Genomic DNA, 22,436 nt, shown 5'->3' with positions numbered 1-22,436 from the left:
CTTTGGGAGGCCGAGGCGGGCGGATCACCTGAGGTCGGGAGTTCAAGAACAGCCTGAACAACATGGAGAAACCCTGTCTCTACTAAAAATACAAAATTAGACAGGGTGGTGGCGTATGCCTGTAATCCCAGCTACTTGGGAGGCTGAGGCAGAAGAATTGCTTGAATCCGGGAGGCGGAGGTTGTGGTGAGCTGAGATGGCGCCATTGCACTCCAGCCTGGGCAACAGAGCAAGACTGCGTCTCAAGGAAAAAAAAAAGAGAGAGACTCGGGTTAAATACTGGACCAGGCCCTCAAGGGTTGTCCACCTGAACCCAAAACATCCTCTCTGCAGCGGCTCACTAGCCCCCCTATTCTATTCTGTGACACCTAACAGTTTAAACTTTTCCCCACTTAGCCCTTAGGACGACACAAGGACCACATCAGCGAAATCATCCTGGGTATTTCCTGACACAGGAATCTGCTCTTTACCTCCCCCACCTACAAAAGGACGGAAATTGTCCTCCTGCCCGAGGGAAGGCTGCCCATCCCTCTCCAGGCTCTGTACACCCATTTCCTCCTCCTCCTCTTTGGGTGGCTATGAGTAGAGGGAGCACATGGGAACCCTAGAACTTGGTGCCCCCCAGGCTGGGAGTAGCGGCTCACGCCTGTAATCCCAGGACTTTGGGAAGCCGAGGTGGGTGGATCACTTGAGGTCATGAGTTCGAGACTAGACTGGGCAACATGGCAAAACCCTGTCTCTACCAACAATACAAAAAAATTAGCCGGGCGTGTTGGCAGCCGCCTGTAATCCCAGCTACTCAGGAGGCTGAGGCACGAGAATCACGAACCCGGGAGGCAGAGGTTTCAATGAGCGGAGATCGTGCCACTGAATTGCAGCCTGGGCGACAGAGTGATACTCCCTCTCACAACAAAAAAAAAAAAGCTTGGTGTCCGCGCCCCGCCCCCAACCTTCTCATCCACCAGCACATGCCTCCTTGTCTATCTTCCCGGTGTCTGGACACTGAGGCCACAGAAGGACTGAACCAAGTTGGTCGGCCACGTCCTGTCTCAAGGCCGGGGGCCAGAGGCAGGGTGGGCAGGGACTGGTTAGAGGAAGGAGTAATTCTAGGTTTTTCAGGAGCTGGGTCTACAACCACAACATCCAACCTTGCAGGGAAGTTGATCCAGGGGCGCCCACCACGCCATCCCCTGGAGCTGCAGCTGGAAGCTGGGACTGGGCCTGGAGCTCCGGAGCAGCCCCGCCAGCCCACAGGATACGGTTTTGCGTAATGCAGGGTGGAAGGGGAAAACGACTACACAAGCCCCTGGTTCATTACATGGACACACGTTAGGCATCTACTGTGTCACCTGCTCTGTGCCGGGCGCTGTGGGGAACACAATCGGCCTTGGTGCCTGCCCACAGAATGCGACCTGGGGAAAGGAATTCGTCGCCTTCCCCAGCAGTGTTTATGAAAAGGCTCGGTCTTTCAACGAAAACAGCAAGTGAGCTGTAAGCGTCCTACCAGCCGCGGGACATAAGGCCGATCAAAAACCTCTCCTGAGGAAAGGAACGCGCGTCGAGATCCCTTGTAGGATCCGAGTACACGTCACTCCACAGCCACACTCAAGATGGCCGTCGGTCCGTTCCTGGGCTCCGCGCAGGCGCACTTCCGCCTTCCACGCCCAACCTGGCTCCGCCCAGGTGTCTCGGGGCGGGACCAAGAGCGGAAGTGGGTGTGACGGGGACTGGGGCCCGGTGCGCCAGCAAAGGAGAGATAGTGGGGAGTGGGAGCCGTGGGGTTCGGAGCGATGATTCCCCCACAGGAGGCATCCGCCCGAAGGCGGGAGATCGAGGACAAGCTGAAGCAGGTGGGCGTGGGCCTGGGGAGGAGGTGAGGGAAAGAGGCCAACAGCGGGGCCTGAGTGTCTACTCGGAGAGGAGGCAGGGGTGGGAGGGAGCGCACCGAGCGAGGAGATGGGGTTGGGGGCTAGGCCGTGGGGTCGGGACACAGTGGTCTCCTTTAGCTTCTGGTTTCTGGTGATGTCCTCCCCTTGCCTGCTCCCAGGAGGAGGAGACGCTGTCCTTCATCCGAGACAGCCTGGAGAAGAGCGACCAGCTCACTAAGAACATGGTGAGTCTCCTCGCAGCTGGGGGAGGGGGCAGGCCTCCGGACCCTGGGGGAAAGCCTTGCGTCCTGGCGGTTCCAGTTCCTGCGGCCTGGGGTTCTGTCATGGGTAGCGACGCAGGCAGTGTGTGGGTTTATCTAGCAGCAGTTTGGCATCTCTCCTGCCTAGCCCCCTCTCCATATTCCGTCCCCTCACTGAGGAGGCTGCGCTTCCCCCTGGCCTGGACTTGCTGCTTTCTGTCTAAGCTCGCCATTCTTCCTTCTCTCCTTCTGCAAACACTCAGTGAGTCTGACCAGTTAGTTGGGCTAGGTACTGGGCATATGTCATCGTCAATGGATCCTCTGCCCAGGAGGTTGGCACTTTGAGATTCCTGAGAGCAGAGAAGACTCAGCCTTCACTCCAGAGGGCTTCAGGGAAAGAAAGAGCTCTGAAGTCAGGCAGATCTGGGATCTAGTCCTTGCCCTGCTGCTTAAGTGTGTGGCTCCTGATAGGTAACTCTGGTGTCAGCGAATTCATCTGCTAAAGCAGAGACTGTGCCAGCCTCCCAGTGTGTCTGTGAAGGTCATATGCGCTAATGCATGCGACTGCATCTTGCTCAGTGCCTGGTATACAATAGGTGCTCAATAAGTGAGGTTCCTTCTTTATTCCTAGGGGAGACTGGAAAAGCACAAAGTGAGTAAATACAAACTTGTATTTGTATTTAGTCACACAATAATAAAGTCCTAGTCCTTTTCTAAAAAATTTAATTTTAAAATTATTTCTTTTTAGAGACAGGGTCTGGCTCTGTTGTGCAGGCTAGAGTGCAGTGGCATGACCGTAGCTCACTGCAGTCTCTAACTCCTGGGCTCAGGCAGTCCTCCTGCCTCGGCATCCTAGTAGCTGGGACTGTAGGCACATACCACCACACCTTGCTAATTATGTGCGTGTGTGTGTCTGTGTGTGTAGACAGGGTCTCACTGTGTTGTCCAGGCTGGTCTTGGACTCCTAGTCTCAAGCAATCCTCCTGCCTCAGCCTCCCAAATTCTTAGGATTACAGGCATGAACCATCACGCCCAGCCTCTAATCCTTATTCAATGAGTTTCATCCTTAAGAGAGTTTTGAAGATACAGAAATGCATTTGAGGCTTCTCTGTATGAAACTACTTCCAGTCCAGTTTAGGAATGCTTCAAAGAGAGCAGAAGTTGAGATTTGGCTTCAAAGGGTGGAAGGGAAGCCATCTTGGGCTGATTATTTTAGGAAGAATTAATTTGATGCTTGGTTTGCCTTCAAATAAAATTTCAACCAATTTGTCTTAAATCACCTACTATATGCTAGGCACATGATGGGTGCTGAGGATACAATGGGGAACAGATACACCCTCTTCCTTCCCTTGTGGAGTTTATTGTCTAGAAACCCAGAGAAAAGGCAGGAAATGCCCAAGGTGGGTGTGTAGAAGCAGTGCTGGGACCACCATGAGGCCTGAGATCAAGAGGCTTCCCTCCTGCAGGTGTCTATCTTATCATCCTTTGAGAGCCGCCTTATGAAGCTGGAGAACTCCATCATCCCCGTGCACAAGCAGACGGAGAATCTGCAGCGGCTGCAGGAGAATGTTGAGAAGACACTGTCCTGCCTGGACCATGTCATCAGCTACTACCATGTGGCCAGTGACACTGAGAAGATCATCAGAGAGGGGTGAGTTAGGCCCATAGGGTCAATTCCTAATCCCTCCTGGACCGGAGGGTTGGTCTGTAATCCCAATAATTTGGGATGCTGATGCGGGAGGATCACTTGAGACCAGGAGTTCAAGACCAGCCTGGACAACACAGTGAGATGCCTTTTAAGCCCTAAGCCTTAAAAGGCGGCGGGGGGGGATAGCATATATTTGAACCTGGAGTCCCATGTATTAATTCTCTTCTTTCCCTTCCAAATACTGTGTCCTTAGTCCTTCTTCACCCCCCTTGCCCCAGCCTGACCTGGCTCTTTTGCTTCCCAGCCCCACAGGTAGGCTGGAAGAGTACCTGGGAAGCATGGCCAAGATTCAGAAGGCAGTGGAGTATTTCCAGGACAACAGCCCAGACAGCCCAGAACTCAACAAAGTGGTAAGGGATCTGCAGAATAATGTGAGGAGCTTGGGGATATCAGTCTCTGCCCTGGTCTCATGAGGGACATGGGGCCAGCTTGAGGATGTATACAGTAGAATACACAGAAGGATATAGCACAGTACATCCTCTAGGCATTAGTATCTCTGCCTCAAGAATTGCACATTTTTTATTATTAAAAATTCTTTATTATAAAACTTTTAAATGTATTATAAAAATTAAATTATAAATTACATATAAAATATATACTTAACATTTGATTTTTTTTTTTTTTTTTCTCCTGAGACAGAGTCTTGCTCTGTCACCCAGGCTGGAGTGCAGTGCTCAGTTCACTGCAACCTCTGCTCCCGGGTCCATGCCATTCTCCTGCCTCCGCCTCCGGAGTAGCTGGGATTACAGGCGCCCGCCACCGCACCCGGCTAATTTTTGTATTTTTAGTGGAGATGGGGTTTCGCCATGTTGACCAGGCTGGTCTCAAACTCCTGACCTCAGATGATCCCCCACCTTGGCCTGGGATTACAGGCATGAGCCATTGCACCCAGCCACATTTGATTTTTATAAATGTATTTGTTGTTTCTTTATTTTGGTTAAAAATACATAATATAAATTTTTTTTTTTTTTGAGACGAAGTTTTGCTCTTGTTGCCCAAGCTGGAGTGCAATGGTGCGATCTCCCAAGCGATTCTCTTGCCTTGGCCTCCTGAGTAGCTGGGATTACAGGCGTGCGCCACCACTCCCGGCTAATTTTTTTTTTTTTTTTGTAGTTTTAGTAGAAACGGGGTTTCACCATGTTAGCCAGGCTGGTCACGAACTCCTAACCTCAGGTGATCCGCCTGCCTTGGCTTCCAAAGTGCTGGGATTATAGGCGTGAGCCACCGCGCCCGGCCAAAATATACTATTTTAACTCTAAGTTAACAGTGGCATTAAGTCCCTTCACAATGTTGTGTAGCCATCACCATTATTATCTCCACAAATATGTTCATCTTCCTCAAGTGAAACTCCACTCCCATCAAACACTTAACTTCCCATTCTCCCTTCCTCTGTCTTCTGGTAACCACCATTCCACTTTCCGTTTCTGTGAATCTACTCTAGGAACTTGAATCTATGTGATTTTTTTTTGCATTATATATTTTTAATTTTTTTTTTAAGAGACAGGATCTGGCTATGTCATCTAGGCCAGACTGCAGTGGCACAACCATAGCTACTACAGCCTCGAACTCCTGGGCTCAGGCAATCCTCCTGCCTCAGCCTTCCGAGTAGCTGGGCCCACAGGCACGTGCCACCATGCCCAGCTAAGTTTTAAATCTTTTGGTAGAGAGGAGGTCTCCTGTGTTGCTCAGGCTGGTGTCAAACTACTGTCCTCAGGTGATCCTCCCACCTTGGCCTCTCAAAGTGTTGGGAGGGATTATGGGCATTAGCCACTGTACCTGCCTTCATTGTATCTTTGTGTTTAAGTTTTGGGGTCATTAGATCATCAGAGCAAGATAGTGGCTTGGCCTCTGGAAATCACAAATCTATTTTCTGTCTTTATGGATTTGCCTATTCTGAATTTCTGATATAAATGGTATCTTATAATACATGGCCTTTTTTGCTGGCCTCTTTCACTTAGCATGATGCTTTCTTTTTTTTTTTTTTTTTTTTTTTGAGACGGAGTCTCGCTCTGTCACCCAGGCTGGAGTGCAGTGGCCGGATCTCAGCTCACTGCAAGCTCCGCCTCCCGGGTTTACGACATTCTCCGGCCTCAGCCTCCCGAGTAGCTGGGACTACAGGCGCCCGCCACCTCGCCCGGCTAGTTTTTTTTGTATTTCTTAATAGAGACGGGGTTTCACCGTGTTAGCCAGGATGGTCTCGATCTCCTGACCTCGTGATCCGCCCGTCTCGGCCTCCCAAAGTGCTGGGATTACAGGCTTGAGCCACCGCGCCCGGCCAGCACGATGCTTTCAAGATCAGTCCATGCTATAGCGTGTATCAGTACTTCATTTCTTTTTCTTGCATATGCTATTCCTTTTTGTGGATAGACCACAGTTTCTTTTTTTGTTTTTTGTTTTTTTTTGTATTTTGAGACGGAGTTACGCGCTTGTTGCCAAGGCTGGAGGGCAATAGCACAATCTTGGCTCATTGCAACCTCTGCCTCCTGGGATCAAGCGATTTTCCTATCCCAGTCTCCTAAGTAGCTGGGATTACAGGCACCCACCACCACACCCAGCTAATTTTTTATATTTTTAGTAGAGACAGGGTTTCACCATGTTGGCCAGGCTGGTCTTGAACTCCTGACCTCAGGTGATCCGCTTGCCTCAGCCTCCCAAAGTGCTGGGATTACAGGCGTGAGCCACCATGCCCAGCCAGACCACATTTTCTTTAGCCATTTATCCTTTGATGGACACTTGGGTTGTTTCCAATTTTTGTCTCTTGTGAGTAATGCTGCTATAAACCCTTTTATACACGTCATCGTGTGGACAGATTCATTCTCTTCTATGTTTGGGATACCTGTCTTTTATCAGATATGTAGTTTACAAATATTTTCTCTCATTCTGTGGGTTATCCTCACTTTGTTGATGGTATCATTTGCAGCACAGAAGTTTTCAATTTGATACTGTTCAAGTTATTTATTTATTCTCTTTTGCAAACCCCCCACTAACAAGAAGACACATTAACGGTGCAGTGAGAAAATAATCAGCCAGTATTTATTAAGCACCTACTTCTTGTAAAACCCTGGTTTTTACCTGTAAACACAAATTTTGAGAGAATATGAAGTAAAGGAGTCACCAAGGCCGCTTCCTGACATTTCTTCTTTGGGTTAAAGGATATCAGGGCAGGCCAGGTACGGTGGCTCATGCCTGATCCCAGCACTTTGGGAGGCTGAGGCAGGTGGATCACCTGAGGTCAGGAGATCAAGACCATCCTGGCCAACATGGTGAAACCCTATCTCTACTAAAAATACAAAAATTAGCTGGGTGTGGTGGCATGTGCCTGTAATCCCAGCTACTCGGGAGGCTAAGGCAGGAGAATTGCTTGAACCAGGGAGTTGGAGGTTGCAGTGAGCCAAGATTGTATCACTGCACTACTCCAGCCTGGCGACAGAGCGAGACTCTGTCTCAAAAAAAAAAAAAAAAAAAAAAAGGGTATCAGGGCAGAAAAGGGCAGAGGCCCTGAGTTAGGAAGACCAAGCTGGCACGGGCAGGGGAAGGCCAGGACTGGCAGAGCACTGAAGCAGCAGGCACCCGCTTCCTTCTGTTGTCCCTGCAGAAACTGCTCTTTGAGCGCGGGAAGGAGGCCCTGGAGTCTGAATTCCGCAGCCTGATGACACGGCACAGTAAGGTCGTCTCACCTGTGCTCATCTTGGATCTGATCAGTGGTGACGATGATCTGGAGGCCCAAGAGGATGTGACCCTGGAGCACCTGCCCGAGAGCGTGCTGCAGGATGTCATTCGCATTTCCCGCTGGCTGGTGGAATACGGCCGCAACCAAGGTAAGAGGTTCTGACTCGGCCACGTGGCACACTGGAGGCAGAGTGAGTTTTTTTTTTTGAGATGGAGTCTTGCTCTGTTGCCCAGGCTGGAGTGCAATGGTGCAATCTCGGCTTGCTGCGGCCTCTGCAACCTCGGGTTCCAGCGGTTCTCCTGCCTCAGCCTCCTGAGTAGCTGGGATTACTGGCGCACGCCACCACACCTGGCTAAGTTTTGTACTGTTAGTAGAGATGGGGTTTTGCCATGTTGGCCAGGCTGGTCTTGAACTTCTGACCTCAGGTGATCCACCCACCTCAGCCTCCCAAAGTGCTGGAATTACAGACGTGAGCCACCGTGCCCAGCTGCCTTTATTCTTTAATCCACTTGTCGTGGCTTTTTTGATAAAAGGATGTTTAACTGGAACCAATATAAGCAACCATTCTATGACTTATATATCAAGCTGTGAATCTAGGCAAATTCAAACTTTTCTTGTCTTGATATTTATGTTCATTTGCCTTTTTTGATTAGTTGTAAAATTTTCAAATGGTACAGAAAGCCATGGGTGAAAAATAAAAGTCCATCTTCCACTTCCGCGATGCCTCCATTACATAACCCAAAGATGAGCACTGTTAATGTTTATTTATGCCAGGTGTGGTGGCTACACCTGTAATCCTAACACTTTGGGAGGCTGAGGTGGGGGGATCGCTTCAGCTCAGGAGTTCAAGACCTGGCCAACATGGCAAAACCCTGTCTCTACAAAAAATATAAAAATTAGCTGGGTGTGGTGACACATGCCGGCAGTCCCAGCTACTTGGGAGGCTGAGGTGGGGGGAATGACTTGAGCCTGGGAGCTGGAGGTTGCAGTGAGCTGAGATCACACCACTGCACTCCAACCTGGGTGACAGAGTGAGACTCTTGTCTCGAAGAAAGAAGGCTGGGTGCAGTGGCTCACGCCTATAATCCCAGCACTTTGGGAGGCCTAAGCAGGCGGATCACCTGAGGTCAAAAGTTCGAGACCAGCCTGACCAACATAGAGAAACCCCGTCTCTACTAAAAATACAAAATTAGCTGGGCGTGGTGGCCTGTAATCCCAGCTACTTGGGAGGCTGAGGCAAGAGAATCTCTTGAACCCAGGAGGTTACGGTGAGCTGAGATGATGCCATTGCACTCCAGCCTGGACAACAAGAGCAAAACTCCATCTCAAAAAGAAAGAAAGAAAGAAAATAAAAACTTCAACTCCAATAGATATCCAGTATTGCACTTTTTTTTTTTTTTTTTTTTTTTGAGATGGAGCCTCGCACTGTCACCCAGGCTAGAGTGCAGTGGTGTGATCCTGACTCACCACAACCTCTGCCTCCTGGGTTCAAGCAATTCTGCCTCAGCCTCCCCAGTAGCTGGGATTACAGGTGCCCGCCACCACGCCCAGCTAATTTTTGTTTATTCTCAAGGGTGCAGGGATTAGGTGTAAGTGTCTGAAGATACTTGTAACCTTCTTGCCATCACTAGCTCCTCTCCAAATAGATCAGGCCAATTGATGGACTCATTGACAGTTCCATGGCCATTTGTTCTTCATTAATTTTTGTTTTTGCTATCTGATAGGACTATCACAGTACTCTAACTTTTTACATTTGTACTTTATTAATGGCTAAAGATGTGTGTTTTTCATTCACTAACATCTGTTGTCTGTTTGCTTCCTATAGAGCTCGTGTTCTTTGACCCCTTACCAAGTTGAATCTGGATATTAACTTTGTTTTTTTTTTGTTTTTTTTTTTTTTTTGAGACGGAGTCTCGCTGTGTCGCCCAGGCTGGAGTGCAGTGGCCGGATCTCAGCTCACTGCAAGCTCTGCCTCCTGGGTTTTTACGCCATTCTCCTGCCTCAGCCTCCCGAGTAGCCGGGACTACAGGCGCCCGCCACCTCGCCCGGCTAGTTTTTGTATTTTTTAGTAGAGACGGGGTTTCACCGTGTTAGCCAGGATGGTCTCGAACTCCTGACCTCGTGATCCGCCCGTCTCGGCCTCCCAAAGTGCTGGGATTACAGGCTTGAGCCACCGCGCCCGGCTGTTTTTTTATTTAAAAAAAAAAAAGTACGATTTAAACTTACAACTAGGGCTGGGTGCAGTGGCTCGTGCCTGTAATCCCAGCACTTTGGGAGGCCGAGGCCAGTGGATCATTTGAGGTCAGGAGTTCAAGACCAGCGTGGCCAACATGGTGAAACCCCATTTCTACTAAAAATACAAAAAATTAGCTGGGTGTGGTGGCGGGCACCTGTAATAATCCCATCTACTTGGGAGGCTGAGGCAGGAGAATCGCTTAAACCTGGGAGGCAGAGGTCACAGTGAGCCAAGATCGTGCCATTGCATTCTAGCCTGGGCGACAAAAATGAAACTCGGTCTCAAAAAAAAATAAAAAAACTAGGGCTGGGCATGGTGGCTCATGCCTATAATCCCAGCACTTTGGGAGGCCGAGGCTGGTGAATCATTTGAGATCAGGAGTTCAAGACCAGCCTTGCCAACATGGTGAAACCCCATCTCTACTAAAAATATAAAAATTAGCTGGGCGGAAGTGGCGCGTGCCTGTAATCCCAGCCACTCAAGGCTGAGGCAAGAGAATTGGTTGAGCCTGGGAGGCAGAGGTTGCAGTGAGCCATCACACCACTGCACTCCAGCCTGGGCGACAGAGTAAGACCTTACCTAAAAAAAAAAAAAATTACAACTAATTATCAGTTCTATCGGAGGGTGTTTTTCTCTCTTAAGATTGCCTGGCCGGGCGTGGTGACTCACACCTGTCATCCCAGCACTCTGGGAGGCTGAAGTGGGCAGATTACTTGAGCCCAGGAGGTCGAGCCTGCAGTGAGCTGACATCGTGCCACTGCACTGCAGCCTGGACAACAGAGCAAGACCCTGTCTCAAAAAAAAAAAAAAATACTTTGCCTGATTTGGGACAAGATATGGGTGGCTTGCGACCCAGAGCAGACAGCAGATGCTAAGAAGGGTTGACAGACGTGGTGGGTCTGCAAGGCAGAGGCAGGGCCTGGCAGCCATACCTCTATCGCTCTGTATCTCCTCAGATTTCATGAACGTCTACTACCAGATACGCTCCAGCCAGCTGGACCGCTCCATCAAGGGCCTGAAGGAGCATTTCCATAAGAGCAGTTCTTCCTCTGGGGTTCCCTACTCCCCTGCTATCCCCAACAAGAGGAAAGACACACCTACCAAGAAGCCAGTCAAGCGGCCAGGTGAGCCCCTATGCTGGCCCATCTCTGCAACAGCCAGAGGCTGACTGGAACTGCACTGCTTTCATCCAATCTAGCGTTCGCAGCGTCAGACCCCTCTAGAGCTTGTCGTTATGGTAACCCTGACTGTAGGTACACAGGACAGAAAGCAAGTGTCTACCCAGCCAGTGAGGCCCCCGCAGAGCAAGACCCTTCTACCCAGCAGAGCCAGACCCTTCTACCCAGCAGAGCCTGGGGGTGACACAGCTTCTTTGGAGTGAGGGAGTAACACAGGTGCTCAGTTAATCCTGCCTGAGGCAGGCGGCAGAGGCTTCTAGGGCCGAGCCCCTGCCTAGGCCTCGTGCCTCACACACACATCACCCTGTCAGGAGACCAGGCACACTGCTGCATCCAGGACGCTGGGATAGCGAGGGGATAGGTGCTCCAACCTTCACCTTCCAGAAAGGCAAGGTGACCTGAAGTGATGTGTAGCTGAGAGCTGGATGGGGAGAATTTCACTTTCCCAGTCGATCCAAAAAGGAAAGAAACCCCAGAGCATCTTCTCAGAAGAACTTAAACTGGCTTTGGGCTCCAGTGCGAGTCAGTGCCTTGTGGAAAGAGGCACCGTGATGAGAGGCCTGGGCCGGTGGGTGTCGCTGTCCTGGGTGAACATCTCGTCATCTGTCTGTTCTTTCTCCCTGGCATCATGTCCCTTGTAGTCTGTGCTCCAGGTAAACAGTGTCTCTGCCAGCCACAGCTTGGCAAGCCCGGCTGTCTCTGGCCACTGACAGATGTCCGCAACTTGATGACATGCTGGGATGTTCTGGGGTGGGGCTGCTGAGATTGCTCTGGAAGAGAAAGCTGGAGAAGCCAGGGCTGCTCCCACCCAGGCTGGCCCCCTCTCCAACTGCTGCTGCAGGCACATGCCCTAGGTGTGGCCTGTGGGACCTGCTTATGACAACAGGCTTTAGGTAGAGCTTACTTGCACCCTTGGTTTCTCCAGTCCCTACCTGCTCATGCCTCTCAGAGACCGAGGTGTCTGTTCCACAAGAGCACCCGCTCCTCTCCAGGCCTTTGTTTAGGGTTTAGAGAAACAGGCAGAGTAGGGGCTGCCCTCAGGGAGTAGAGCATTAGGGAGCTGGTGCCTGGGGCCTTCTCCCTCCAGTGTGGATGTCCTGCCCACCCAGCCAAAACCTGCAAATGGGGACTGCCAGCCCAGCCTGTGGGCGCAGCTGCCTGCACAGCGGATGGAGCAGCTCTGTACCTTCTGTGTGGTGGGGAGTGGCTGTCTCTGTGAGGCTTCGAGGATGCTTTAGCCCCAGCCACTCTGTGCTCACTTCCTCTTCTACCTGGTTCCCTGACAGGCCCCCTGGAAGCCCCAGAGCCCTATTTGCACTGCCCTAAGAGTGCCCGCTGGCCATGCAGCCCCCTGGCCTTTCAGGCAGGAGGGATCTGATCTCAGGTAGCTCATAGTGGACCGCATCCGTCCTTGGCCCAGGGACACAAGAGGAAAGCTCTCCGGCTGTGGGGTTTCCGAGCTGTCAGGCACTGGTGGGCTCAGGACCGATGTCAGGCTCTAGGGAGTCAGGCTCCGTTGACGTCGGTTCCCACTTCTGAGGAGAGGGGCAGGGAGGCCTCCCAGGTGGTGAAGCACTGACCTCAGCATCCCTGGAGGTAATTGGGCGCCTGACGGGTTTGGCGGCTGCCAGATCTGCATCCCTGACCCACGTCCTGCCGGCGTGCACCTGCGTCCGCGGCTGCTCCGGCTGCTCCTGGTGGGTCGTGGGGCGGGAATCCAATTCACTCATTAGTGAGCCTCGCTCGCTGAAGGGGAGAGCACGAGCAAGGCAGATGTGAGCCAGGCCGCGGAACTTGGTTATTAGGAGCTAATTATGGGCCGAGTATGGTGGCTCACGCCTGTAATCCCAACACTTCGGGAGGCCGAGGCGGGCGGATCACCTGAGGTCAGGAGTTCAAGACCAGCCTGGCCAACACGGTGAAACCCCGTCTCCACTAAAAATAGAAAAAAAATTAGCTGGGTATGGTTGCACACGCCTATAATCGCAACTAATCAGGAGGCTGAGGCAGGAGAATTGCTTGAAACCAGGAGGCGGAGGTTGCAGTGAGCCGAGATTGTGCCATTGCACTCCAGCCTGGGCGACCCAGCAAGACTCTGTCTCAAAAAAAAACAAAAACAAAAACAAAAAAGCTAATTGTGATGTCATGCGGTGCGGCGCAGTGCAGTGCAGGTGTAAGCAATGAGCCTCCAGACACTGCCCTTTCTGCCTCAGCTTTCTGGGGAGCTGCCAGGACACAGCAGCCTCACTGTGCTCAGATAGACAGTAGGAGGGTGGAGGGCATCCCGGGTGCCTTCTTGCCCCCAAACATTTTGTTAACAAGGCAGCTGCACTTGTCTACTTGAGATGCGGGTTTATTTCCCCACGTTTTCTGGCCCAAGATGTCTCATTCCCATAAAGGAGGCGGACTCAGGTGGCTGTGGGCGCTACCATTTTGTTCTCATTGTTTCCACTTGTGATACTAACTGTTGTTTTTTTCCCCATGCCAAGAGCATGTGCCCTCTCCTTCTGCGCACACCCTCCAGGCTCTCTGTGTGGTGACTTCTGTTAACCCCTTCTTGACTTTTGGATTTTTTCTTGTCCCTTTGGTTGTTTGGGGAACTCTAACGTGTGGGGCTAGGCTGCCTCTGGGTCTCTGAGCCGTCCGCCTTGGGCACCGCGCTCCCTGGAAGTTCAGTCAGGGTGGCTTCCTGCTGGCTGCTGTTTGGCGTACGTCCCAACACTGAACGTGCTCGGAGAGCTCTGCCTGGAGTTTGGGGCCGGGCTGGGGGCCTGCTGGCTTCAGGGTACCCCCAAGCTCTGCCACCCTGGTTGTGCCCTCTCCATGTGCAAGCTTTGTCACTGGCTCCTCCAACCTGAGCCCTCGCCTGTTCTGACTACAATGCCACTCGTATTTTTGACTTCTCCTGGTGGATCTTGTTCCATCTTCATTATCCTCTGTCCTTTCAGAAATGAACTGAAATCCAGAACAAGGAGGGTCAGTAGTAGAATCAAGGCTCCATTTGGAGAAGGAAATGATTCTTTTCCTTCGCCTTTGTCCCCAGGGTCTCTGGTGGTCCCAGGGAAGGGCCTGCTCACTGTTGGGGGGCTGGGTGTGGGGCCTGGGGGCAGGTGGAGGGCCGCTGCTGTTTTCTCTCACTCATTTCCTAGGTCTTCTTATCTCCTCTCTGTGTGGCTCTGGTGACAGGGACGATCCGTAAGGCTCAGAACCTTCTGAAACAGTATTCCCAGCATGGTCTAGATGGGAAAAAGGGGGGTTCTAACCTCATTCCTCTGGAAGGTAATCACCCTGTGTTCCCCTCCTGTCCCTTCCTCCTCCACTGTGTGTCCACGCACTTGGCAGGGCAGAGCCTCCCCCAGGAGGGCCTCGGGAGAAACCCTGAGGGGAGCAGGGTGGGAACGGCAGGTCCCCAATGCCACTTGGGCTTCAGCAGGCGCAGGGACAGTTTCGCGGCCCTCGGCCTGGTCCTCTCTGGCTGATGGCAGCTCTGCCCTCCCTGGGGCTCCCTCCTCCCTCCCCTGTCTCTGTCCTTGTCTCCTGTGTGAACTCAGAGAAAGCTCTTTGTCTGGGGCAGCCTTTCACGCTCAGACCCGCAGTGGCAGCCCCAGCTGGCCGAGGCCTCCCCTCTTCAGAAAGGGGAGTGTGTGCAGCAGGCGACAGGCAAACTGGGGCTTTGCGCAAATACGGCAAGGTGGGGAACCCCCCTGGGGTCAAGCATCAGCTCTTCAGCCCCTCCTTGGTCCTTCTCCGCTTTCCCTGGGCCTCCATACTTGGGGAAATGAGCAGCTAAGGACGGTTCTGGGTGCTCACTGAAGTCAGGCTTGAAATGGCTGTTCCCAAGGTGGCTTGAGGTAGAGGAGGGGCTCAGAGCCCTCTCTGATGCCCCCTTCCCCATCCCCATCTGACATCCCCCTCCTGGAGATGAAGGGCTTCTCCCTATACCCCAAGGGGCGGCCTGCCTGGCCCCTGGATAAACACTGCTTGTGTTTATGCGGCCAACATCTCGCCAGGTCACGAGCATGATTTCCGAGTTAAGCACCTGTCCGAGGCCTTGAACGACAAGCACGGGCCACTGGCCGGTGAGTACTGCAGCCCAGCCCGAGGGCAGCTGCTGACACTGCCTTCGCAGCGGTCCCCGGATGGCCTGCTCCTGTCTGGCCCAGCCAGGCCCAGTCTGCTCTGAGGATGGGCCAGGCCTATGCGCCTCTCTCTCCACTCTCTTTTGGGCCTAGGTCTCCTTGCCTCTCTCCAGATGGGAGTGCGTGCCTGGCTCTCAGGCCTGGGCCAAGGGGAGAAGCCGCTGCTACTCAGAAAGCAGGCAGAGAGGGAAGGTGGCTCCCTTGAGGGCAGGGAGCCCTGATGTCCGCCTCCTGCAACAACTCAGAGCTCTGATCCCCTTGGAGCCCATCCCTTGGCACATAGGACCAGGCAGTTCTGCCACTGGTTTTGTCCACAGGCGCCCCCGCTGTGGCCTCCAGTAATAGGATCTGGCCTCCTCCTGGGGCAGCTGGCAACCCCTCCTCTCTGGGACTTACCAGCCTCTTCTCAGATTTTGACCCCATGCCAGCCAGCCTCAGAGGCTGCAGCCTACCGCCCTCTTAGATGTTCCAGAAGCCCTGGCTGGGCTGGTCACTTCCTTCTCAGGCCCCACATTTGCCCACATGGATGACCCCAGTGCCAGCCTCCTTGAGGTGGCACAGCCACCTGCCCACCCTGGGCTGCCCTCTTTCAGGTACAACTCAGAATCCTCAGTCCTGGGGTCAAACTACCTTATCCAGGATGTTGATTCAGTGATCTTCCCTCCTTATCCTTCCGTCCATCACCCTCCTGCCTCTGGTGTCTGATCCCACTGTCTGCGCAGAGCTGAGAATGAAGCCAGAACAAAGGCTGGGCTCAGCTCCTATTGTTCCCCTCGAACCTGGCGGGGCCTGCTGGTGCCCTTGCAGCTTTCTGCCAGAACAGTCAGCCTCTTCCCCATCCGCTGCCGGTCTGGGGTGCAGTCCAGGAGCTGGGGGACCCACACCTCCCCAGCCAGAAGTGTGGCTGGCCCCAGACCAGCAACTCAAGAGTTGTGTCTTCCCCAGGGAGAGATGACATGCTGGACGTGGAGACCGATGCCTACATTCACTGCGTCAGTGCCTTCGTCAAGCTGGCGCAGAGCGAGTACCGGCTGCTGGCAGACATCATCCCCGAGCACCACCAGAAGAAGACCTTCGACTCCCTGATACAGGTCCCGTGCCGCCCTGGGGCTCTGCAGCCAGCCCCAGCGAGAGCTGTCACCACAGACTCTTGCAGCCCTCAACTCCAGCCACCACCACCGCCTTGTGCCCTGTGGACTGGTCCTGGGTGGACGCTCACCACCTCCCCATCGCCCCACTTCCTGCACACTGGCCCCCTACACCCTACAAGGATCCCCCACCAGCCCGGAGCCAGCTCCCACCACCCCACCCTTCCCTGAACTGTCTCCCTGTCCCCTCAGGATGCCCTGGATGGGCTGATGCTTGAAGGGGAGAACATTGTGTCCGCTGCCCGGAAGGCCATTGTGCGACACGACTTCTCCACGGTGCTCACCGTCTTCCCCATCCTGCGGCACCTCAAGCAGACCAAGCCTGAGTTTGACCAGGTGCTCCAGGTATGTGGACGAGGGGCCCTCGAAAACAGCCAGGAGGCATCCTGCTGCCTGGTGTGGCTGCCCTCATCCCTCCCTGGGAGATCCGCATTCTCCGTCCCACACCTCTGCTCTGAGGATGCATGGAGACAGCTTAGGAAGGGCCCTGAGCGAATGAGCTGCTCACTGAGTGACTGGAGGAGAGCTTGGAACTCCCTTGTGCTTCCTCAGGGCACGGCCGCCAGCACCAAGAATAAGCTGCCTGGCCTCATCACCTCCATGGAGACCATTGGTGCCAAAGCGCTGGAGGACTTCGCGGACAACATCAAGGTCCCTGCCGTCCTCCCCTTTCTCCCTCCCTCCCGTCCCAGCACCCACAGTGACCTGGCCCTGGGGGACTCTCAGAGAGCAGGCCTCCAAGAGGGTGCGTTGTCCCAGGGGAAGCCAGCTGCGCCGCTGGCCTGTCAGCACCCATGTGCCTTCCTTTCCTTCCTGGGGCCTCCAAGCCCTCTGAGGTGGGAAGGGCCTCTCCCCCTTGGTCCATCCTGGCTCAGCCTTTGTGCCTGAGAGGTGTCCTGGCACCCGTCTGCAAGGAGGCGGCACCGTGAGCAGGTGCACGGGGGGCGTGGGGTGGGCCGGGGGCTGCTTCAGGGAACCAGAGGCTGTTTTTCCACAGAATGATCCGGACAAGGAGTACAACATGCCAAAGGACGGCACCGTGCACGAGCTCACCAGCAATGTGGGTGCTGCCTGAGGACACCGGGAATGGGGGAGGAAGGAGGACCCAGGCTCAGGGCTGGGCAGAGTACTGTTGGAAGGGACCCAGTCTGGCCCAGAGCTGCTCACACCTTTGTGAGCGGTCCTGGGTGGCAGGATGGACAGTGACGTGCTTAGTGTCTCTAGCAGACAGGGCCCTTCCTGGTAGACTAGAGTGAAAATGAAGTTTCCAGCCACGCTCTTCACTGGGCGGATCCCAGCCCTGGGCTGGCCGTGGGCACTCAGAGGGGTCGCTGCGGGAGGCCGTCAGCCGGGCCTGCCACTTGCCCTTCTGCACCGTCTTCTTCCCACCCAGGCCATCCTCTTCTTGCAGCAGCTTTTGGACTTCCAGGAGACGGCAGGTGCCATGCTGGCCTCCCAAGGTACTGGCACTTCCCAGCTGGGCCCCCTGCCCCACTCCCCTTCTTGCCTGGAGACATGGGGTTAGAGGGCAGGGAGCAGTGAGGAGGCATCTCCAGTCTGTGGAGGGGTTGAGATGTGCCCTGCAGAGGGTCCCTGGGGCTGAGCATCAGGAGAGCGAGGTTTGCCTGCACCTTTCAAGACCAGACACTGGACCTCCGGCCCCTCCCTCAGCCCCTTTGACCGTCGTCGCCCTGGAAGCAGTGTCCTCACTCTGGGAGCAGTGCTGGCTGGTTGGAAGGTGTCCTTTCTGCGCCTGCCCCCCTCCCGAATCCTTCTCTGTGTCTGCCTGCTCTCCTCATCAGGCTCGCTCAGCTGGCCTTCAGAGGGTAGCAAGTGTTTCAGGGCTAGCTGGGTGTCTTCCTGCTGGCCCTGCCCTGGGACTGGAGCTCGGGGTCGGCCTGTGAGCAAGAGCACCTTTCTGGTTCATTCCAAGCACTGAGGTCCCCGGGCCCTCTCCTTCCATCCCATTTTGGGGGCAGGGAGCCCATGGGCAGCCTCCAGCCTGCAGTTTCCCAGCTCTGTACTTACAGAGCGCTCCCTGGTCCTCAGAGGGTCCTGGCTGCTGTGTCTTGCTGTCTGTGTTCTGGCTGTCGTGGGGAGAGGTCTGCTTGACTCGGGTTGACCTGCCATTTCTAACCTGTTTTTTGCACTTTGCATCTTTCTCCCTCCTTTGTCTCTCCTTCCGTCCCCTCTGTGTGCACTGCCTTTCACTCCGTAGTTCTTGGGGACACATACAATATTCCTTTAGACCCCCGAGGTAAGCAGTGCGGTTCTGCAGCCCCCTTCTGTCCCTCTGAAGCTTGGTGGGTGAGGTTCCCTGGGGACTGACTCTCAGGACCTACTGGGGAGCCCGAGTCAGAGGGGACATGAGTTTTCTCAGGGTGCTCTCAACTCTCTCTGCTCCCTTCAGGGCCACTCTGTCTCTGAGCTTATCCGTAGCACCTGCCGGGGCCAGAGCCCTGAATACACCCCCCAGGCTCACCCGGCCTCCCTGCCTTGCTGTCCCTACTCGGCCTTCCACACTGCAGGCCGCAGCTTCCTCTATTCAGGAGGGTCTGGTAGAGGGGGATGTTTGAATGTAGGGGAGAAGGTGCAGAGACTGTGAGGAGCCCTTTCTAAGACTCTGCTGTTGGCAAAAAGAAAAAGGGGGCCTTGTAGAAACCACCCAGGGTGGGTGGGCGCAGGAGGGGATAGGGCACTGGCATCTCACTCTTGTCCTGCCAGCTTTTCTGCTGACATGGACCAGCTCCTTAGCCATGCCACCCCATCATAGAGGGCAGCTCTGGGTTCCAGAAAATCCAGGGCCGGTGCTTCCTGTGGCAGGGGCCGCCCTGTGGCTTAGCAGGTAGCTGGCTCTGCCCGAGGAAGCCCGGGGACCTCAGTGTCCCCTCAGACTGCTGCATGGCATGGGGGAAGGGCCGTTGAGGGTCTTGGCTGCTGCCACTGCAATAACAGGACTTCTCCTCTCACAGAGACCAGCTCTTCGGCCACCAGCTACAGCTCCGAGTTCAGCAAGCGGCTGCTAAGCACCTATATCTGTGAGTGTTCTCCCGGGCAGACCAGCAGCCCTGCCGCCTGCATGCCCTGCCTTTCCCTTCCTTCTGTCTGTGCTCTCTGGCTATTCCCAGGGCCCTCTCCTAAGTGCCATCTGACCTTTGGAACCACAACCTGACCTCTAGTTCAGAGGCTGAGGGGAGCTGGGCTAAGGCCTCCTGAGGCGACGAGGAGCGATGGATAGGAGTGCGTTAGCAGGTCCCGGGATGGGGTCGTTTGGGTCAGACTGCCATGATGGGTGTGGCCCCATTTTTCCCTGTGCAGGTAAAGTACTGGGCAACCTACAGTTGAACTTGCTGAGCAAGTCCAAGGTGTACGAGGACCCAGCTCTGAGCGCCATCTTCCTTCACAACAACTACAATTACATCCTCAAGTCCCTGGAGAAGTAAGTGGCCTGAGGGAGCGAGTCTGCGCCCCTCGGCTGTGCAGCCGTGCCAGCCCCTGCCCCCTGGGCTCCTTCTCTTGTGGATGAGAGGGGAGGGGGTGCTTCAGTCTCCTCCATCCCAGGACCCGGAAGGTGGGAGTGCTGCTGCTGTAGAGCTTGTAGAGTTTGGGGTGCAATGGGAGGCCCTCCCAGCATTGCTGCAGTCTTTGGGCGTGAGGAGCCAGTCCTGCCCCTTCTCCTCTGTCCCCTACCCTCACCCAGGTCTGAACTGATCCAGCTGGTGGCAGTGACACAGAAGACTGCCGAGCGCTCCTACCGGGAGCACATTGAGCAGCAGATCCAGACCTACCAGCGCAGGTGAGAGGCTGGGCCTGCCCTGCTCCTGCATAGGCCCCCAGCCGTCTTAGCCCTCACCCCGCCCCGTGCCACCACGCACTCTTCCTTCTCAGCACCTCAGAACACAGGGTCGGTCATGGGGAACTCCTGTCCTCTGGACCCTAATCCTCCACTTGGTTTCTAATCAAACTCACGGGCCGGAGAGAGAAGCCCCCTCCTCCACCACTACCTGCTCCTAGGGGCCACTGTCAGCACTGTAGAGGGGAGTCTGCCAAGCGTCAAGGCTAAGAATGATTGAAGAGCTGACTGTCAGAGACGTGGGTGATGTTTACCCCAGGAGAAGAGCAAGGTCACGAGAGCACTTGAACTTGGCTGAGCCTTGGTCTGTGGGGATCCCTCTGCTTCTCTGGTCCTCTTTCTTCCTGGCCTTGTTTCTTCCCTTTCAATGTGTCTCCCTCTTCCTTCTCCTTCTTCTGCCCTTCACTCTTTTCTTTCTTTCTCATGTTTCTCCATCTTAATTTGCCATGATATTGATGTAAAGTATAGTTGATAGTATTTGTTCAATTTATTGAACACTCAAGTGTTTCCTTATGTTTTCTCAGAAAGTGACCAGTTTAAAGATTTTCTATTCCCAGGAAGAAAATCTGTTGTTTTGCTTAGGTGTGACCCATATCCCTTCCTACTACCACCCACCAAGTAGATCCAGAGATTTAGCAAATGAAACAAGCCAGGCCACTGAGGTAGGCCGCCCCCTGCCCTCACACTTCTCTTTCTGTCTGGCAGTTGGTTAAAGGTGACCGATTACATCGCAGAGAAGAATCTACCTGTGTTCCAGCCGGGAGTCAAGGTGGGCTCAAGGCCTGGGCTGGGAAGGGGTGTCTAGCAGGTGGGATACTTTTTGTCGTGTCTCGGTGAAAAAGTGGACAAGCATCCCTCTGGGATCAGAGAGCAAAGGATGCATGCGTCCATCAGGACACAGGAGAGAGGCCCAGGCCAAGAGGGTTTGGGGAAGAGTGGGGGCAGGCCACTGGGCTGTAAAGTGAGCTTTCTGTGCCGTCTCTCCTGGCTTCCCAGCTCCGGGACAAGGAGCGGCAGATTATCAAGGAACGTTTTAAGGTGAGTCGGGGTCCTCTCCCCTCCACTGCTTGCTGCTACTGTTGAGGCAACACACATCCAAAATGTTTGTCTCTGGGTCCCTTCCTTTTTCACCTTTTTGGTGGCCAGGGCTTCAATGATGGCCTCGAAGAACTGTGCAAAATCCAGAAGGCCTGGGCTATTCCAGACACAGAGCAGAGGGACAGGATTCGCCAGGCCCAGAAGACCATTGTCAAGGAGACCTATGGGGCCTTTCTACAGAAGTGAGCCTTCCATTTCCCTCTCCCAGCCTGTGCTGCCCACAGCCCCAGTGGGCCTCTTCAAGCTCCTCTTCCTCAAGGGAAAAAGGAGAAGGGTGGGGGGTTTAGGCAGCAGATCCAGTGCCCTGGGCTTTGGGGCGGGACCAGACAGGGAATCACTCAGGGCCACCCCTTCCAAGAGACTGTCAGGAGTGCCTTAGGCTGAGGGTGGAGCTGGGGAGGGTGGCCCTCCGTCCCCTGACCACAGTGCCCCTTCAGGTTTGGCAGCGTACCCTTCACCAAGAACCCAGAGAAGTACATCAAGTACGGCGTGGAGCAGGTGGGCGACATGATCAATCGCCTTTTCGACACCTCTGCCTGAGCCTTCTGCTAGCCCTGCCTGGTTCCACCAGACTGGCATGTCATTGGACAGATAAACCAGTGTTAACTTGTCTCTGGGCTGGGTGAGCTCGAAATCCTTAGGGACAGAGACCTGTCTCCACCACCCCATCTAGGAGCCGTGTCCCTGAGCCCTCTAGTCCTGGTTTCCACTTTCTCCCCACAGCACGTGTTCCCAGCTGAACCAGCACTCTCTGGGAAGCCTGGGGTCCCTTCACACCTTGGCTTTTATGACCCAGATGGCTTCTGAAACAGGAAAGGAGAGAAGGAAGACAGAGGCCTGTGCCCACTGCTGTCCCATGTGTACCAAGAGCAGCAGGGCAGAATGGCCCTACCTCCAGCCTAGGTCAGAGCGGAGGACAGAGAACTCCCCTACAGCCCAGAGATGTGGTAGGGCTCAGAGAAGCAGCTAGAGAAGCAGCCAGAGCACCTGGAGGAAAGGCAGTCAGCATTGACGCCCTCTCTTAAAACACATTCCCGCTCGCCCACAGGCCTGAGGTCTGGGACCTTTCCCTCCTAGGAGTTCCCTAGGTGGCTGGAGGAGGCAGACTCACTGGCCATTTCCCTAGAGTCCAGCACACTGCAGGAGGCGTTCGGAGGAGGAGTTCCATCCCACCCTCTGCAGCCTTCCTCAAGCGCCTGTCTCTGGTCCCCAGCCTCAGTGCCTCCTGGCCCAGAGCCAAGCAGTCGTCGTTGCCAAAGGAGCAGTTAGGCTGCCTGC

General features: G+C 54.3%; 1 protein-coding gene across 9 annotated transcripts; it reads left to right on the top strand.

Annotated features, from left to right (window-relative positions):
• The first annotated feature begins 1,694 nt into the window (after positions 1-1,694).
• LOC105469192 (exocyst complex component 7) lies at positions 1,695-21,769 on the top strand. 9 transcript variants are annotated; one of them, XM_011719919.3, is made up of 21 exons: positions 1,695-1,850; positions 2,048-2,113; positions 3,595-3,779; positions 4,081-4,186; positions 7,432-7,654; positions 10,699-10,866; positions 14,107-14,199; positions 14,931-14,999; positions 16,005-16,150; positions 16,400-16,552; positions 16,760-16,858; positions 17,205-17,267; positions 17,601-17,667; positions 18,426-18,464; positions 19,180-19,245; positions 19,526-19,646; positions 19,908-20,003; positions 20,766-20,829; positions 21,057-21,098; positions 21,207-21,340; positions 21,596-21,769. In XM_011719919.3, the coding sequence occupies exons 1-21, from the start codon at positions 1,791-1,793 to the stop codon at positions 21,696-21,698; spliced, it is 2,163 nt and encodes a 720-aa protein (XP_011718221.1). In that variant the 5' UTR covers positions 1,695-1,790; the 3' UTR covers positions 21,699-21,769. The 9 variants fall into 9 exon arrangements, 8 of the variants coding, with proteins under 8 accessions (XP_011718221.1, XP_011718225.1, XP_011718222.1 ...); XM_011719923.3 differs by lacking the exon at positions 14,931-14,999; XM_011719920.3 differs by lacking the exon at positions 18,426-18,464.
• Positions 21,770-22,436: the final 667 nt, after the last annotated feature.

Source organism: Macaca nemestrina, chromosome 17, assembly GCF_043159975.1.
Source record: "Macaca nemestrina isolate mMacNem1 chromosome 17, mMacNem.hap1, whole genome shotgun sequence".
Lineage (NCBI taxonomy): Eukaryota > Metazoa > Chordata > Mammalia > Primates > Cercopithecidae > Macaca > Macaca nemestrina.
The sequence above is the reverse complement of the archived record's forward strand: the minus strand, read 5'-3'. Positions and strand labels throughout refer to the sequence as shown.